We start from the raw sequence: 18767 nt of genomic DNA, 5'->3' as shown, positions 1-18767 counted from the left end.
ACTGAAAACACCTAAAAATGTGTTTTACGTAAAACGCAATGACTAAAAACACTTAAAAATGTGTTTTTTTCTAAAACGCAATAGCCAGAAACCACATAAAACTCTCTTATTTCTAAAACGCAATGGACACATAAAACCGTCTGTCACTATGAACTGTCTGAATTGGACCCCGGTAGGGGCTGCCGCCCCTGGGACCCCGCTACCAGGGGCTGCCGCCCCCGGACCCCCGCAAAGATCGTAAAACGCAATGACTGAATCAAAAACCTAGATCGTGAAAATGAAATTAAAGAATTTCTTACATGGATCGAAGCCGATTTCTTCATCAATTGACGAAATTTGAATGATAGAAACACTTATCAACGCTCGAATCGAACGAATCGAGTGATTATCTCCAAAATCACCGGAAAAAACGAGATTTTTTTATGAAATTAAACTGGGTTCTCTTCAAAAAAAAGCTGAAGAACACGTTGATCGGGTTTTGAATCATTGATTGGTGATGAAAATCTCACTATAATGTAGTGATTATTGAGATAGAAAGTGAAGAAATAGTTGAAGATGGTGGGTTTTGAAAATGGTGGGTTTTGAAGTTACTGGGTTTTGAAAAAGGAAGAAGAAGGAGTTTGATTGACTAAAATACCCTTTCTTTTTATTTTAAAATTTGCCACATGTCATAATCCTATGGCTTCCTATCCTTCCTAGCGAAAATTAACTTCCTATTTGATCTTTTCCCTATATATATATATATATATATATATATATATATATATATATATATACTAGCCTAAGTACCCGTGTGTTACACGGGTGAACCAACAATAATTAATATTATTCAACACCATCTAAGTAAACATCTTAATTAAATAAACGTTGAACTACAAACATCTTTATCAACATTACACGTAATTGAAAACAAACAAAGAAGACAAAGTTCACAATTTGTTAACATCGAAATTCCTAACCAGCTCCGAGATCACGGTTGTATTATCTGTTAATTTGGAAACAGAGTATCCATCAGACTTCTTCTGGATGTTATAGAAACTTATAGCGATCTTGAAGGCCAACTTCTTTTCGAGTAAAGCTTTAAGTTCCTATGGGAAACTTCTTTCATTAGCCAACTGTAAAAAATACATGAGAAGGTTAAAATTAATCTAAATAACATGCTATAGTTTATACACAACATGTCGGCATTGCTACAATATTAATTTATACATGAAATACCTCCAAGTTCTTGTCTAGCAACTGAATGGCGTTAACGTTGAGAAGCTTTACGACCTCACGCTCAAATATGGTAAGAGTAACAATGCCCGTACAATCTTGAACACGGATTAGAACCTTTATCCTGAACAACGAAAATTATTCATTGATAACTGATTGTACAAATAAAATACTAACCAAAAAATTGGTAACATATGTTATTATTATCTTTAAGTTCAAACGGAAAGCTTCTAACAACATAGCCAATTACGTCTAAGAAAAAGTATAGAAGAAAGTTAAATCCAAAAAGGTTTATAACATATAGCTATACAGTGTAGCATATCATAAGAATATTCCAACTTAAATATTTATATATACATATATCTATTATATAGTTGTACTTTTTAGGAATTAAGAAAATATAGAAAATACCAATCGAAGATCTGAATGAATTGTTGTCATCTTCAGGGTCCTCTACTAAGGAGTCAAACGGAACAAACTCAAATCCCCACTCAGAGCCAACAGCCTCGTTGCAAGCAGTAACAACCGTATTATCATTCAGATTAATCTTCAATGCTAATGAAACGTACTTAACTTTTTGCCGATTTTCGCCCAACGATGGATTACGAATAACCAAACAGTGGTTTTCCTTCAGCAGATCTTCATACTCTCGCGCATTTTTTGCTAAAACAAACGCCTGCATTTTAGTACCCTGCATTTGTCCATAAAAAATAAATTGTTACATAAGCAATAATGAAACAAATAAATTTACACTATCAACGATCTTTATTTTAAAGAGGTAAATATAATAAATAGAATTTATGTTTGGAAAACCTACAGCTTGGTCCATAATGATCATGTCATAGCAGTAGACCTGTCTTGGATTGTTGAACGATGGTCTTGACCATAATCGGACAATGTGAACCTTGATAGTGTAGTTATCTTGGTTCAAATCCAAATGATTCAGCAGTGTGATTGGTTGTTGTTCCATTTCTAAATGGTGTCAAACAAAACAGTTAGTATGATCAACGACAAAAATTAAAAACAACACATATCGAAGGTAAGTAAAAAATGCATTGTATAATTAAAGAACACGAATAAAGTTCGATGACATTTGAAAAACCTACGTATGTCTTTTGTGATGTATGTCTTTTGTGATGTTGACACAGGAAAACGATATGTTTGAATGACATACAACATAAAGTATATATAATTCATGAAGTGATTATATAATTTTGGAAATAATGTAACTAAATGATGTAATGGTGGTAACGTTAACAAAAAATGAAATAATTTACATATTTAAGGAAGTGATTTATATAAATTACTAATACCTTTCCAAATTCATTTAAAATCATTGACCAAAATACCGTGATAACTTAGAATTTTAGTTTATTTGTTTGATATAACATAATTGAATTATTTAGGGTAGTGATTAGAATTGATTGAATTCTTTAAATCACATCCTTAAATACCGCTTTCCATATATTAATATATAGAATTATATAATACTTTAACTTTTTATGTTATAAATAAAAAATTTATAAAATTAAAGTACTATAGAATATCTATCCAAGAGGTCTTTGTCTAAACACACTGTTTAATCAAAACATAAGCACAATTTTCTAATCCTATTTATATCATTTTTAGAATATGGTTTTAAAGTTTGGATATACAATACTTTATATTATAAATAATAATTGGAATTCGAATAAAATCATTACCTTGTATTGGCAGTAAATTGTGCTTATGTTTGGATGTAATAACACATATCATTTCACCAAAATATAAGAAAACCCTAATATAAAAGCCCTAAAAATTGATACAAATCAGAAGCTTCACAAAAGATTCATATGTTTACTTATGTTATTCAGTGGAAATCGATACAAAATCAGAGATTGATACAAAAACATATTAAAAAAAAGCCCTAAAAATTTATACAACATCAGAATAAGTCAATATAAGAAAACCCTAATATAAGAGCCCTAAAAATTGATACAAATCAGAAGCTTCACAAAAGATTCATATGTTTACTTATGTTATTCAGTGGAAATCGATACAAAATCAGAGATTGATACAAAAACATATTCAAAAAAAGCCCTAAAAATTGATACAGATTAAAGACCAGAGAAATATGCATACAGATTAAAGAATCGTACCTTAAATAATGCTTGACAAATTGATTGACAGCCAAATCGATGTGAAGAAACAGAGGATGATTGATAAATCGATTAACAACTGAATCGATGTGAAGAAACGACTGAATACGTATGGATTTATAGATCTAGGGTTTATGCAACCAATGATCCTTAAATATGGAAACTCGTTCATATTTTGGAAGATGATCACAGAGAAAGATGGAATTCGGATCTCTGGTAGAATTATTTGAGATAATATGAGAAAAGGATGGAAACTTTCATTATTTGAGATCAAATGAAAGTGAAAAGCGGGATGCCAAAAGACCTACAATACATTGCCACTTAAAAGATTATTCAGACATACAATCAGATGACACGTGGCAATAAGGTTTTTAAGAATAGGACAAATGGCATAAGTTTGTTTTGTTTTATTATAAGGTATATATATATATAGGGGGCTGCTAGAATGAAAACCACCCCGAGTTGTAAGAACCGCGAGAACTACACCCCACGGAGCGCCGTTCGCCATGATTTTTTTTACAAGTAGATGTGTGTATTATAAACACAGCCGTAAAAAATCATGGCGAACGGCGCTCCGTGGGGTGTAGTTTTTTACACCACAAGTTTGGTGTTTCTAATTTTTTTTTCTTTTTTCTTTTTTTTTTTCACCAAACTTGTGGTGTAAAAAACTACACCCCACGGAGCGCCGTTCGCCATTATTTTTTACGGCTGTGTTTATAATATACACATCTACTTGTAAAAAAAATCATGGCGAACGGCGCTCCATGGGGTGTAGTTCTCGCGGTTCTTACAACTCGAGGTGGTTTTCATTCTAGCGGCTCCCTATATATATATATATATATATATATATATATATATATATATATATAGGGAGAAGATCACCTCTTATTGTGAGAACCGCGAGAACTAATGTGAACACACCAAAAGTGCCTAAAAACAGCTAAAAATCACACAAAATTTTTTTTTTGAATTTTTTAATATTTTTTATAAAAAAATCGCTACTTTTCGAAGCCAAAAAAAATTTTTTTTTAAATTTTTTTTAAAAAAAAAAAAGATTTTTTTTGGCTTCTAAAAGTAGCGATTTTAACATAAAAAATTCAAAAAAATTCAAAAAAATTCAAAAAAATTTTTTTAGATTTTTTTTAGATTTTTTTAGGTTTTTTGGGGGTTTAGTTTTTAGTATTATAGCTTGGGGGTGGGGTTTAGGTTTTTCTTTTTTGGGGAGGGGGGGGGGTGGGGGAGGGGTGTTTAGGTTTTTTTTGGGGCGGGGGGGGGGGGTGAGGTTATGTTTTTTTTAGGTTTTTTTTAGCATTTAGCTTGGTGGGGGTGGGGGGTGGCTTAGCTTTTTGGGGGGGGGGTTAGGTTTTTTTGGGGAGGGGGGGAGGGGGTGGGGGTTTAGGTTTGGGGGGGGTGGGGGTTAGGTTTTTTTAGCTATTTTAGGTTGTGTTCACATTGGTTCGGTTCTCACAATAAGGGTGGATTCGCATGAGCCCCCCCTATATATATATATATATATATATATCTATACTATATATAATATACATATCCAAAGGACTTCTTAAAGTCATTGAAATTTCCTTAAAACACCCTTAAAACATAATGTACAAGTCTTTTAAGCACCAGAAATCTTCACTTTCCACTTATACCCTTTACCCTAAACTAAACACTCGGACACACAAACACAAACTAGGGTTTCAGATTTCAAAACATTTCAAAACGCCGCTTCCCTGCTCCTCTATCTCTCTCTGGCGATTCAGGAACGATTTCACCAGATCTGCTCCTCTTTCTGGCGATTCGGGAACGATTTCACCAGATCTATGAAGTTTCAATAGATCGATGAAGATTCTGACCTCCTGGTTCCGTTTTCCGGCTTTTATTGGCGTTTTGCAACATTCGTCAAGGGTAACTGACACCGTCCTTTTGATTCTGAACACTATTTCTTTATGTATTCACTGGATTTTACTTACGTTTGTGTTTTAAGATGGATTTTCGTTTTTTGTAGGTCATGGTTTGAAGACTAGATCTGGTGAAGAATAATAAGAATACTCGGAAGGAGACAACAAAATCATGGAGAAGAATCAGATCTCGGTGGTTGGAGTTCTACATGCGATTCTGGTCAAGTATATGGAGGTGACCGAGGTTTTAATTTCAGTACAGTGGATAAATTCCCATATTTGTGTGTTCATGTGAAGTTTCGTACATATCTCACATTTTTATTTATCAATGGTGTTTATTGCTGAATTTTATTTTCACATATTTGTTTAGATTAAGTGCGAAAGTTGTAAAAATGGTCAGGGACCTGTATGTAGAGAAGAGGAGTCGTTTCTGATGGTCAATCTACTGCTTACAGAAGTTATGATGAAAGGGTCATGGCCCCTGATGAACTTTTGGTGAATGTATATCCTGTAATTGTTTCATTGCATTCAGTGATTTGATATTCACATGATAATCAATGTGTTGCACAATTGGCTATTTGAAATTTTTTTATTTTCTTTTTAAAAAGTAGAGAAGTGAATCCATTCAATGAGTTATATATGGTTATAGAAATATTAACTATCAGTTCTTGATTTTGGCTGCATAATGTGCTATATCTGCAGTTTGATCCAAACATAGAGAGCCCAAAGGCAAAACTCAGAGGAAATCGGTGAAGAAAAATCAGTTCATGTGCAGCTACAAGAACTTGAGAAAGAGTAGGTAATTCTGCCCTTATTGCCATTAAATTTATTATAACTTTAGTACATAGGTTTGTTCTAAAATTGATCACAATGGCTAATTACATGTTTTTCTCTTAAATATACAGAGTGATTGGGAGTCTTGTTGCTGCTATACAAAAATTACATGAGGTCAAAGTAGATAGGATGCTTCTATGCAAGTTTCAAATTAAGAATCAATTGTCAGCTGTTTTTATTTCACCTCACCGACACCTCGAAACCAAACCGAAGACCTGTTTTGGCGGTTTTACGATTTGAAACCGAACCGTGATCACCCCTGCAAACGACTATAAACTAACGGTAATATTTCATTCATGTAATGGTTCCCTGTTGTCTACGTATCATCTAGGTCACCGGAATCTTCACATTTTTTTTGTAGGTTCTATAGGTTCCAAAATAGCAGACCAGTAAATCGAATTCTACACATGATGAATCTTCTGCCATGTCAGCTGCAATGGAAGGTGTTTACGAGGTCAATGGTTTGGAGTATAAAGGGTCCACTATTGCATGAGCTGCATCAAGAGACCAAACCGTGGATACATCAGGTATTTACTTGTTGAAGGTGTACCATATTATTGCAAATTTCATGTTTTATATAAAGCTCTTCCACACAGGTCACTGGTGTATACAAAGATAAGGAGCATGCTGAAATGGAGTTTATGGTAAGTTTTGTGTTAGCTTGAGTCTATGATGTAAGTAACAAGTGTATATCATCCAATTACATATTTCTATAATTTAGTGCTAGCTTGGACCTATACCTATAGATGATGGTGTTCGGAAAGAATTAACTACTCAGATCACAACTAGCTTAAAGAGAAACAAGACATTCTATACCGACTCTAACAGGAGAGTCTTCATATAAAGGGTATTTATATATGGCTATATTTGTATATTAATATTCCTCTCTTGATTAATAGTTGAGTCAACTAAACTATTAGCCTAAATCACTGGTTTGCAGGTTCTCGATTACAGAACTGACTGGAATCTGGAAGTTAATGAGCCAGTTGCTGGAAATTACTACCCAGTACGTGCTCATATAATAATTCATAATATTCAGTAACTTGTTTGAATTTTTCATTATTGTTTTGACTTGTTGCTTAGATAAACCTTGGAGCTTATGTTGAGGACGGAAGTAAGGAGCTTTCGGTGTTAGTAGATCGTGCAGTAGGTGGCTCGAGTTTATTAGATGGTCAAATAGAACTAATGCTCCATAGGTATGATTTTCCATCATCAATGATAGGCTAACCTTGTAGAAGAATATCTAACAAGCTATATTATTGGTCTCTTTAATTTGTTTTTGCAGGAGGCTTCGATACTTCCATGGAACCAAAAACTCTGAGCCAAATCAGATAGATTGAAATTTGTCTATAAATAAAGTTTGTTCATTTATTTACTTTTTTGTAATTTTCAAAACTCGAATCTAATTTATTTAATTTTTGTAATTTTCAGATGGGTAGTTTAAACTCTATGCTATCTGTTGAATGTTTGCAATCTATACCATTGGTTTCAAAGAACTCTATCATAATCTTCGGAATGGATGTGTCGAAACATGCTGTTCGATATGATTTGGAAGCTAAACTGGCTTCCAAACTAACAATTGAAAGTGGTAAGGTTGGTGTTAGTTTGGATGAGGAAAAGAAGATTGGTGAGAAGAACAGCTCGGTTTCAGATAAAGCGAGTGATGGGAACAGCAGCCTTCTGAAGACGAGCGGGAGCGCGCGTGTCGATTTTGTGGAGAGTGGGAAGAGTAGTATGTGTAGAGGAAGCACAAGCAGCAATGTGAGTGATGAAAGTAGCTGTAGTAGTTTCAATAGCAGTATCAACAAGCCGCATAAGTCGAATGATATGCGAAGGGAAGCTATTCAAGTGGTTCGAGCGCAAGACGGGGCGTTGGGTTTGACCCATTTCATATTGTTGAAGAGATTAGGGTGTGGTGATATTCGTAGTGTTTACTTGGCTGTGTTAGCCGGGACGAAAGCGTATTTTGCTATGAAAGTTATGGATAAAGCGTCTTTACCTAGCTGTAAGAAGCTTCTTCGAGCTCAAACCGAGAGAGAGATTCTGCAATCGTTGGACCACCTGTTTCTTCTAACGTTATACACTCATTTTGAGACCGATAAGTTTTCGTGTTTGGTGATGGAGTTTTGTCCCTGAGGAGATTTGCATACTCTCAGGCAAAGACAGCCCGGGAAAGACTTCACCGAGCAGGCTGTCAAGTAAGCATCTTTTTAATATGATCCAAGGGTGCACGACCCGCTTAACCCATTTATCTGCACATGTGAAATGCGTTGACGGGTCGTAATCATGTTGTAAACATGTTAATTGGGTTGGTGGGTTATAAAAACTTGGTTAAACGAGTCAAAACATGTTAGTGAGTTGGCCTGTCTAATTAATTAGGTTGGTTGGTTTGTCTGTTTGACGAAAACGGGTTAAACATGTCAACCCGAACATGACCTTTTTATTAAACGGGTTAAATATTTAAACCCAAAACCTGATTATTTTTGTGTCATGTTTGTGTTGGGTCATAAATTGCCACCTCTATGCATGCATAAAAAGTCATTCAACATGATGTTTGGCATGTATTGATGGTTTTTGAATGTTAAATTATGTAACATGCATATGACACGATCTTGTTTAGTTTTCAGTTTTACCCTTTCAATACCAGATTTATGCTTCATGTTTTGTTTGTTTGTTTATTTATTTATTTTTACATTTTTTCTTTAAATTGGTTTTTAATTACTTAAATTGAACTTGTTTAATTAATTTGTAGGTGCCAAATCCTCTGTTTGATCTTGCTGGCATAATGTGCTGGCAAAAGAGTGATTGATCATTTAATTGGTTTAGAAACCTTTTAATTAGAAATCCGTGTTGCATATTTGTACATCTGCTGAAGTAAGGCAACAAACTGCTAAAGATTCTTGCCTGAGGCTTAAGATATGTTCATGAAGAACGCAGAGTAGGCTGTTTTGTGCATTCAGACATGCGGGCTGCGGCCAAACAACATCCTTATAGACATGCTGCAATTATAATTCATTATTATATAGTAGTCTCCCTTCTATTACGATGTAATCCCAACTAACAATGACATATATATTAGTATTATAATTATTTATATTTGTAAATTTTATTTTAGCATAATTTAGAAAAAGAAATTTGTGTGCATACCTTCCTGTCTATTTAAATAGATTTGCCCTTGGTTTTTAGTTTGAAACTTTATCTGCTTTGCTTTCAAAACTTGCAATATGGAGTTTTTATCAGTTTGACCCGGTGTCAAAGCCTTTTTCAAACTTGAGTTTTAAAAAAGAACTTAAAAAGGTAAATAAATTTGAAATTTTAAGTAAACACACCGTGGGCTGATTAATTTGTTATAGAGTACGGGCTTGGTCTCACAATAATGGGCTTATATTTGTAATAAAAAAACGAGTCTAGATTTGAAGTTTTAAGTAAACAGAAGTAAATAATGTTAACGTTCATGTACAAAGAGCCTTAGCTTTGTGTAATTTTGCAACTTCGTTGTAAATTGTCTCCATTGTCAACAGTTCAAATGGGGCTTAAGTTGTGACGACTTTACATGCGAGAACAAGCTATGTAGGTTGTGGGTTTAAGTTGCGACGCCTTTGCATTTGCTGAAATGGGGCTAACCCATTCAACATGTATATCACTTAGAAGATTAACCATCTTGAATCGGTTTCTATTGAATATGTGATGGATCCACGTATATGTTTAAAATTTATACAACACAAACTGTGGGTTTGTAACTATGGACATAACTTCATTTTTATTTGTCATCTAATTACATTTTCGTTTGAGTACTATACAATGTATCAAGAGATGATCAATAAACTAACAACAAACGAGTATCGTATTGCAAAGTTTCACCCTTAGAACTACAACGTACATAGCCCTAAACTCACCACCGTAAGTGATATATTTCCCGCCGCATCGCGCGGGTAAACGACTAGTATATATATATATATATATATATATATATATATATATATATATATATATATATATATATATATATATATATTGTAGCAAATGATAATAATTTAATATCTACATCACACCGATAGAACCAACGGTAACCATACATTTCTCATTACCATTTTTTAACCGCCAAAAACCATGCTCTCCGCCGGAGCTCCTCTTGCCGGCGGCAACAACCTCTTCCTCCACCGTAACAACTTCCGATCATTCAAACCAATTGCCACCACTTCCTTCACATTCCGATCGATCTCATCAACCCTAAAAGAACTCGACACTTCATCATCACCGGCGACATATGATGATCGGAAACTGAGTCCAACAGTCACCGGTACGGCGTCGTTTCCGCCGCTGAAGGTTGCAAAACGAGTGGTTCTGGTGAGGCACGGGCAGAGCACGTGGAATGCGGAAGGTAGAATCCAAGGGAGCTCTGATTTCTCGGTTCTTACTCAGAAAGGAGAGGCTCAAGCTGAGACTTCCCGCCAAATGCTTATTGATGACTCCTTTGATATATGTTTTTCAAGGTTTATGTTGTTCTGGTTTCTTTGAATTGGATATTGATAGGTTTGTGAAATTAGGGTTTGGTATAGTAAGTAATTAGGGGAAATTTTTAGTTTGGATCTAGGTAGGTGTGTTCATCCGTTCTGATATGTTTATTTGGTGTATTTGGTTCGGTTTTGAAGTTTTTTTGGGGTAAACTGATAAACGAAGCGCTCCGAATTATAACTGTGTCTAACCGAACCAAATTCAACCGATTAAATTGATTTATTTGGTTTATTTAGTTCTTGGTTCGGTTATCTGATTAAACCAGTTACTCGTTTATTTGATTGAATTCGGTTTGGTTATCCAAATATGCAAGATTTGTGGAACTGGTAACCGAACCGAAAACCGAATTCACAGTTAGCCTAGTTAACTTGTCTGTGGTGTACCGATATCAACCGCCTAATTGTATATTCTAAAGCATAAGTTCAGATGTAGAGTTTTAAAATGAATGCTACATACTTGCAGTCCGTTGAAAAGATCGAAAAGAACCGCAGATGTTATATGGGATTCTCGGAAAGCGGAGATCCTTACAGATTATGACTTAAGGGAGATTGACCTGTATTCATTTCAAGTTAGTTTGAGTTTGTTTATATGCAAATAACTGTCATAGTTAATTAGTTATTGTAATACTTAAACTATAGGATTTCTTTAGGGTCTCCTGAAGCATGAAGGTATAGAAAAGTACGGTCCGGCGTTTCGTCAGTGGCAAAAGGATGCTCCGAATTTTAACATAGATGGTCATTATCCAGTGAGGGAATTGTGGGATCGTGCTAGTAGCTGCTGGAAGAAAATATTAGCTCATGATAGCGGTTCTGTTCTTGTGGTTGCTCATAATGCTGTTAATCAGGCTCTTGTTGCTACAGCAATGGGTAAATTTCCTTTCCTTTGTGTGTATGTGACAGAGCCGTCCCCGATAACTCTCAAAAAAATTTAGGCCTCGGGCGCGAATTAAAAGAAACAAACCCTTGGTGGTGGAGTCAAGACTTGAACTTGAGACCTTTAAATTATCTTGGGATGGTTTTTCCACTCCACCACCAACACTTTTTTGCATAACGAGTGGATGCATATATTAAATATATAATTAAGTATATATATATAAAAGCTCCTAGAAACCTTTCGGGCCCTTTAAAAATTTGGGCCTCGAGCGACGGCACGGGTTGGCCGGCCCTGGTATGTGAAGTGTAACGGCATGAATTTGTGTATGAGAGGGTAAATTTATTTTCAGAGATTGAAATCTTGACAGGTTGAGTAACATGTGAATACGAGTCTGGTCAGTTTGACCCGTTAGTTCTTTTTATAGAAATCTACATATAACTAATGTGAATACGGGTCTGGTCAATTACAAAAACTGAATTATTCAAATAATATCTAAATAGTTTGAAGATTAAAATGCCATTTCATCCCTGAGGTTTGGCTACTTTTGCGACTTTAGACTTGTTTTTCCGCATCTGGATCCAAAAGGTTTGAAATCTTGCCATTTTCATCCGACTCGTTAACTCCATCCATTTTTTAACGTTAAGTCAGGGGTGTTTTCGTCTTTTTAGACATTTTTGTGATGATTAAAGGATTTAGGTGTGGAGAAAGTCAACAGAGGTGGATCTTTATTTCTTATAGTGTTTTTTATTTTGATAAAAATGTCTAAAAAGACGGATATGCCCCTCATTTAACGGAGAAAAATGGATGGAGTTAACAAGTTGGATGAAAATGGCAAGATTTCAAACCTTTTGGATCCAGATGCGAAAAACCAAACCTTTGGACGAAAGTCACAAAAGTGGCCAAGCCTCATGGACAAATATGGCATTTTACTCTAGTTTGAATATACGAGGCTGAAAGCATTCAAATAACATTTTGGGAGACTTTCTAACCTACTTGAGCTGTTTCATTTTTTATTTAAACTTGGCCCATTTGACCCGTTGGAGTTGAAACATAATCCAAATTGAATCGTTTTTGGGTTTATTTCTGAAAATTTTGCTCATTTCATCTTCAGGCTTCGGAACTGAGTACTTCAGGGTCTTACTTCAAAGTAACTGTGGTGTTAGTGTGCTAGATTTTGTCCCGCGGCCTGATGGTGGATCTCCGTATATATGTCTTAACCGATTAAATCAGGTAAACTATATCTCATTGGTAGATATTATTTCGAGTTGTTGGTTTAAAGTTGAAAAAAAAAACCCGTGGTTTCATATAGGGCTGTAAATTAACCGAACATTCATCGAACAGTTGTGAACCGTTCGGCGGGAAGTTCGTTTATGTTCGTTTGTTTAATAAATGAACGAACACCAACAAGAAATTTCGTTCGTTAAGTTAAACGAACGAACATGAACAGAGGTTGCGTTCGTTCGTTTATGTTCGTGACCGTTCGATAATGTGTTCATTTATGTTCACTTGTTTATATTCATTTGTGTTCATTCATTTAAAGGTAAAAATATGTTGTATTTTTGTTTTATTGTTTATAGTTTTAAAACATTTGAAACCCCAATTATACTATATGCCTCCCCCAACATCCCTATTTGACCATTTCAATATTAGTTTGTGTTAAAGCTTAAGAAACTTATTATTTTGTGTTAATCATGTTTATGATAATTATGTCAATTGTGTTCAGATAATTATGTTAAATGCTTATTTATTTGTTTGTGGATACTTTGTAATCTTTGTGATGAAAAATTTGGATTTTATTCTAAAATGAATATATTCATTGTATTTATTTGTGTTTATATAAATTGTTTGTGCTCATTTATGTTCATGAACATTTGTTTTTCATTTGCATTTGGTAAGTGTTCGTGAATAGTTCATGAACACGTTCATTTCCTTAATGAACGAACACGAACAATTCGTTCGGTTCGTTTACAGCCCTAGTTTCATAGACAAAACATTCATATACAGATTACCTTTCCATTTCCTTTTATTATTAAAGTTATATGCTTTGCTGCATGTTCATATATAATCACTTAATAGGGCATTATTTTGCAAATTTACAGCCATTATTATGGTATTATATTTAAAGAGAAAAAGTATATTATGCACAGACTCCAAGCTCTCCTATTGGTGGTGGAAGTAATGCAGGCAGGAAAGCCAGTAAACGGATCGTACTAGTCTGTCATGGGTCAACTGAGGTAAATCCTTAAGTATGGTGATTTCATAAAAGCTCCGACTGAACATTGATATCTTACCATTATTTTTCTAATGAAAATTTGTTTATACCCTTCGTACACATTGAAGTTCGTTTATAGAGCGGCAAACAAAATCAACATACTTTGATCTAGCGCCACTTGATACCTAACAATTTACACCAAGATACCATTATATTTACTGCAGAGTAAAATGCCATTTTCATCCCTGAGGTTTGTCCAGTTTTGCGACTTTCGTCCAAAGATTTGTTTTTCCGCATATGGATCCAAAAGGTTTGAAATCTTGCCATTTTCATCCGGCTCGTTAACTCCATTCATTTTTCTGTGTTAAGTCAGAAGTATTTTCGTCTTTTTTGTTAACTTAAATGGCAATTCGGTCTTTTTCACTTTATGTAAAAAGACTGCATTGCCCTTTCAGTTAACAAAAAAGACGGAAATACCCCTGACTTAACGGAGAAAAATGGGTGGAGTTAACGAGCCGGATGAAAATGGCAAGGTTTCAAACCTTTTGGATCTAGATGCAGGAAAACAAACTTTTGGACGAAAGTCGCAAAACTGGCCAAACCTCAGGGACGAAAATGGCATTTTACTCTTTCCTGCTTGATAACCCTAGGTTTGATACAAAGTAGAATATGACTAATATACTCTGATAATTCTTATCAACAGGCCAGCAATGCTGATGCTGGTGACACATCAATGAACATGCTTGGTACCATTCAAGTAAACAGTTTTTCTTATATATAAGTCCACTATATGCAAGAGGGTATACTCTAAGCCATTGTTTTACAAATAACAGTCACAAAAAACAGCAGAACTGCTTCTTGATTTGAATGTGAGATCAATAATTAGCAGCCCTAGAATCGCGCCAACTGAAACCGCTAATGCTATTGCTCGTGTAAGTCTCATCCTCAAATTTCTTCTCTTGCTAACCAAATCATTTGATGTTTATATCATTAAATGGCTACTTTTGTAACATTATAGGTTCAAGAAGCTGCTGATTGTCTTGGTGCTGATTGTGTGCCACGATACGTAGAAACAAAGCAGCTGAAAGACCTCGATGTTCATGACATTCTTAATCGTTCAAAAAAGGCAAGTGACATACATTTCATATTTACTAGTGTTTTTTTAGTCCATTGTTTGGTGTCAATGAGTGTGTGCATTATAGCAGGCATTTTCGAATCGTTTACTATTGTAATTGTGTCAAACTAGCAAGTTGCCTCGCGTCGCGGCGCGGCGTTGAAACGTAAAGTACCTCGAATTTATACCGTCTAATGAAAACGTATTATATTTGACCGGAATGGTTTCCGAAAATTTTTTACGTTAAAACGTAGACCAACTGAAAATGTACATAAAATTAATCACGAAAATGTATATATCTAACCCAACTCATTTCTAGTAAAAAATAAAATTTACGTCAAAACGTAGACCAACCGAAACGTACGTAATAAGCATAAGAACATATTATATTTGACCCAACTCATTTCCGGAAGAAAATTACATGGAAACGTAAATCAACTTGAATTTATACCGACGCGTACATAAAGAACACGTAAAACTCGATTACAAAGTCTTTTCGATAGTTGAGGGGTTGTAAGTGTTAATGCTGAAAGTTGAGGGGTAAAAGTATACAAAATTACAAAAAGACAAAAAGTATACAAAATTACAAAAAGACTAAAAAGACCAAAAAAAATTCAAAGTAATGTTAAAACAAGTTGATAATTGTAATATAGATAATAATTGGGTAATAGTTTATACTTAACGGGTCAAATAGGCCAAACCGAATATATATACAGGCTGTACCCGGATTAGGGTTGATGTCTTTGACACGAATATATATACGGGCCGTGTCCGGGCTCACCTATTTAACCCGGCATCCCAACACAAGTATTTGTTTTATGATGTTTTGTAAAGATTTAAGTATTTTTTTCCGTTTCATCTGATCTTCCTTCTCTTGAACAGGAATCAATTAATGCATCAAGTCTACAATCTGGGTGGATGAACGGATTCGAAGATGAATTATTAACAGAAATATGGAACCGATCAGGAGCAGCATGGAAATCACTATTAGACGAACTGTCAAACGAATCTGAACCAGACAACATTGTCGTAACAGTTGGTCATCCAATCATTAACATTGGATTATTAACACATTGCCTAAATCTAACAAAGGATTGGATTGGATCGTTTCATCTTGATGCTGGTAGCATTACTGTCATTGATTTTCCTGATGGTCCTTTCGGGAGAGGTGTTGTTCGATGCATAAACTATTCGGCACATCTTGGGAGGTGGTCGATTCCTATTACTAGGCCGACACAAAGTGATGAAGAATTCTAGTTCGTGAGTGCAAGGGCCTTACATTATAACATCGTGTGACACTAGTAAAAAGTTACGCATTGTATAGTATCTGGTATTCTTTTTTATGTGTTATATATGTATCTAGTGACACCCGAACGTTTTTGAGGAGCGACCGATCCTGGGTCCGCTGATTAAGTGTGTGTGCAAGCATTTTCATGTTGTAATCGCGCATGCGCATACCGTTTGATAATGAATCTTTGATAAGAAAAAAAAATCCAGCATTGTTGAAGTGATGATCATTATGATTATTCTCTTTACCCAGTGTTTTCATGGTTGATATAATATTATTAAAACACAGAAGAATTGTTAGACATTAGATTTTTATTAAATTTGTTTTGTAGGTATAAGTAAAATTCTCATATACGAATGGGGTGGTGGTCCATTGTCAAAGAAAAAGCCTTTAAACATCTTTGGAGGAGAAGGTTTTAGTTCAAATCCCACATGTTGGAAATTTGTGAAAATAGCACTTTTCACAAATACAGGAAAATGGTTTTTCCTAATTTTAGACTAGAAATAAATATAAGAAACTGATGTTTCTTTATATATTTATTTGTCGGTTTGTGTTCTATGTTGGGAGAGCTTCGCAATGAACTAAACTACGTCCAAAACGGAGCTAAGATGAATGAGATATCGATGCTCAAAATTTGGTGTTTGAAACATAGAATGCTGAAAAAGTGGGAAAGTGGCCCCTTGTCTCACATAGGAGAGATGAAAATTAAAGGGGTATTTAAGTGGTAACTCTTCATCCTTATTGTTTCATGGAAGCATACACTAAGTGTACTCGCAGAGGGTGCGGAGCACGCTAACCCGCACGTGCGTGGCATGGGCGATGAGATTCAATGTGGCTCTTTGATGGCGCACTTTGCACTTCGCCCGCTTGAGAGCCGCCTTTGTATTTTTGACCACGTGCGCGCGGTGGAGCATAGGGGCTGCAAGGACCAGGTGGTTGGTGACGTGGCATGCATGCGCATGGGTACGAGGCGCATGACCCAGATGGGTCTGCGCGCAGTGGCGGATGACGTGGCAGTCTCGCGCGTCCGTGCGCGAGTACACATGGCAGGTTGGCGCGCATGGGCACTGAAGACGTGCGCGGGCGCACCAAAGTGAGCGAATACGGCGCGACTGTGTGGCGTGCTCGTATAGGATCACTGGTGGCTGGCGCACGCGCGCATGAAAGTGAGACGAATCAGCGCACGCACAGGGGGGCCTGCTTACGCATGGAAGTGAGCCAAAATGGCGCACGCGCACATGAGTGTGCAAGACCTGCGTGCGCATAAGCCATAAGGGCGCGCGCGCACCAGTCTATCCTTCGCGCGCGCGCAGGAGCTTCCAGCAACTAATGACAATGCAGATACATTTTAGCATTTGAAACTGACGAGTCAACGGTTTTTGGCTGAGAATTAAATGACGAATTAAAGTGCATTGAAAACGTTTAATGTAATTTAATTCTCCCATTTAATTCTTTTTTAGTTTCGACTTTAGACCTGCAGTATATATAGGGAGGACCCAGCTGCAGATGTAGACACCAAAATACACAGCTCTGATACAATCTTCTCTCCCTACTGAATACACTTATCTTCTTCTTCAAGCAGCAAGGTACACCTTCGGGTTGGAGTCAAGACCGAGAGTGCAACTGCTTAGGCTGTTGTATCCTGAAACAAACGAGTTCTCCTGGGAGACTCGAAATTTGTTTTAAGGGGCCCGTGTCTAACACAATCCTCAGCCAAGAACCGTTTTTTCTTTCCGCAATTATGTTCTTGTTTTCTTTTATTTCAATTGTAACAGTATTGTATTTCTGCTTTCCTTTTACTAGTTGTAATTCAAGTTAATAATAAAATTATTTATTTTATTTTGTACGAACGGATTCCTACAATCTTAAAACAAATTTTTAAAACACCGTTCGTGTAGAATCACAAACTATCTGCTGTGATTTCGAACCAGTTTTGACTTCACACAGTTTGTGTTTTAAAAATAGATTTTTTTTCACTGTATTCATCTTCAAAGTAGCGACTTTGGTTGAAAACAGTGCTGGTACTTTTTCTTTGTACTAAAAGTCATAAACTTTCTATCTTTGAGTTCTAAGGTCCTCTGGTGAATTTAACTTGAAAGGGACTTTTCCATCGGTTGAATGTGAGCCTAAATGTGAAGTCTATTATACCTAAAAGATAGTAACATTTAAGTATTCATTCAAAAGATCTCAAGTTTAAGAAATTATTTGTTTGAATTTTAGTGATAGTGATTGATAGTTATTTTTGAAGTGGTTGGATAATGTGTTTAGAATGAGTTTTTTGGTTTGAAAAGAAGAAAGGAAAAGTTAGATGGTTGTAACTTTTTTTTTTCAAAAAGGAGATGAAAAAGAAGAAAATGAGAAGCAAACCGAAACACCATCAACATACATTATCTTTGTTTAAATTATCATGTACTACGTATTCTTTATGAATGTTTCTCAGTGTATATAGTTATGTCATTATGCAGTTAAAATACCCGGCTTACAGACGGGTAACCAGCTAGTTTAATATTGTTGATATTATTTTGTTTATTATTTTACAACTCTAGAATTGGTTGGATGTCACATGACAATTTTTAAATGGTTCTTACCGTTTTGAACAAAATATGATTTGTATTTGATCATACTCGGAAACCATTTTTCAAGACATTTCTTGGAATATATTAAAAGGTATCAATTTATTAGC

The 18767-nt window shown here is 35.4% G+C and overlaps 1 protein-coding gene and 1 long non-coding RNA gene across 25 annotated transcripts; both read left to right on the top strand.

Annotated features, from left to right (window-relative positions):
- Positions 1–5025: 5025 nt before the first annotated feature.
- On the top strand, positions 5026–9226 carry LOC110873008. 24 transcript variants are annotated; one of them, XR_004859707.1, is made up of 13 exons: positions 5026–5255; positions 5356–5483; positions 5649–5743; positions 5951–6043; positions 6154–6364; positions 6444–6609; positions 6679–6726; positions 6804–6929; positions 7023–7088; positions 7166–7278; positions 7368–7440; positions 7514–8280; positions 8835–9226. It is a non-coding gene; the product is annotated as an uncharacterized LOC110873008 (long non-coding RNA). The 24 variants fall into 24 exon arrangements; XR_002554872.2 differs by having other exon boundaries at positions 5649–5749; XR_004859705.1 differs by having other exon boundaries at positions 5649–5758.
- An 894-nt stretch (positions 9227–10120) lies between these two features.
- LOC110873036 (probable 2-carboxy-D-arabinitol-1-phosphatase) lies at positions 10121–16316 on the top strand. The gene is made up of 9 exons (XM_022121957.2): positions 10121–10575; positions 11060–11165; positions 11247–11463; positions 12582–12700; positions 13618–13704; positions 14386–14439; positions 14516–14614; positions 14701–14808; positions 15679–16316. The coding sequence occupies exons 1-9, from the start codon at positions 10193–10195 to the stop codon at positions 16051–16053; spliced, it is 1548 nt and encodes a 515-aa protein (XP_021977649.1). The 5' UTR covers positions 10121–10192; the 3' UTR covers positions 16054–16316.
- Positions 16317–18767: the final 2451 nt, after the last annotated feature.

The sequence above is a fragment of the Helianthus annuus genome, chromosome 1 (genome assembly GCF_002127325.2).
Source record: "Helianthus annuus cultivar XRQ/B chromosome 1, HanXRQr2.0-SUNRISE, whole genome shotgun sequence".
In the NCBI taxonomy this organism is placed as follows: domain Eukaryota; kingdom Viridiplantae; phylum Streptophyta; class Magnoliopsida; order Asterales; family Asteraceae; genus Helianthus; species Helianthus annuus.
This window is presented reverse-complemented; position numbering and strand designations above follow the sequence as displayed.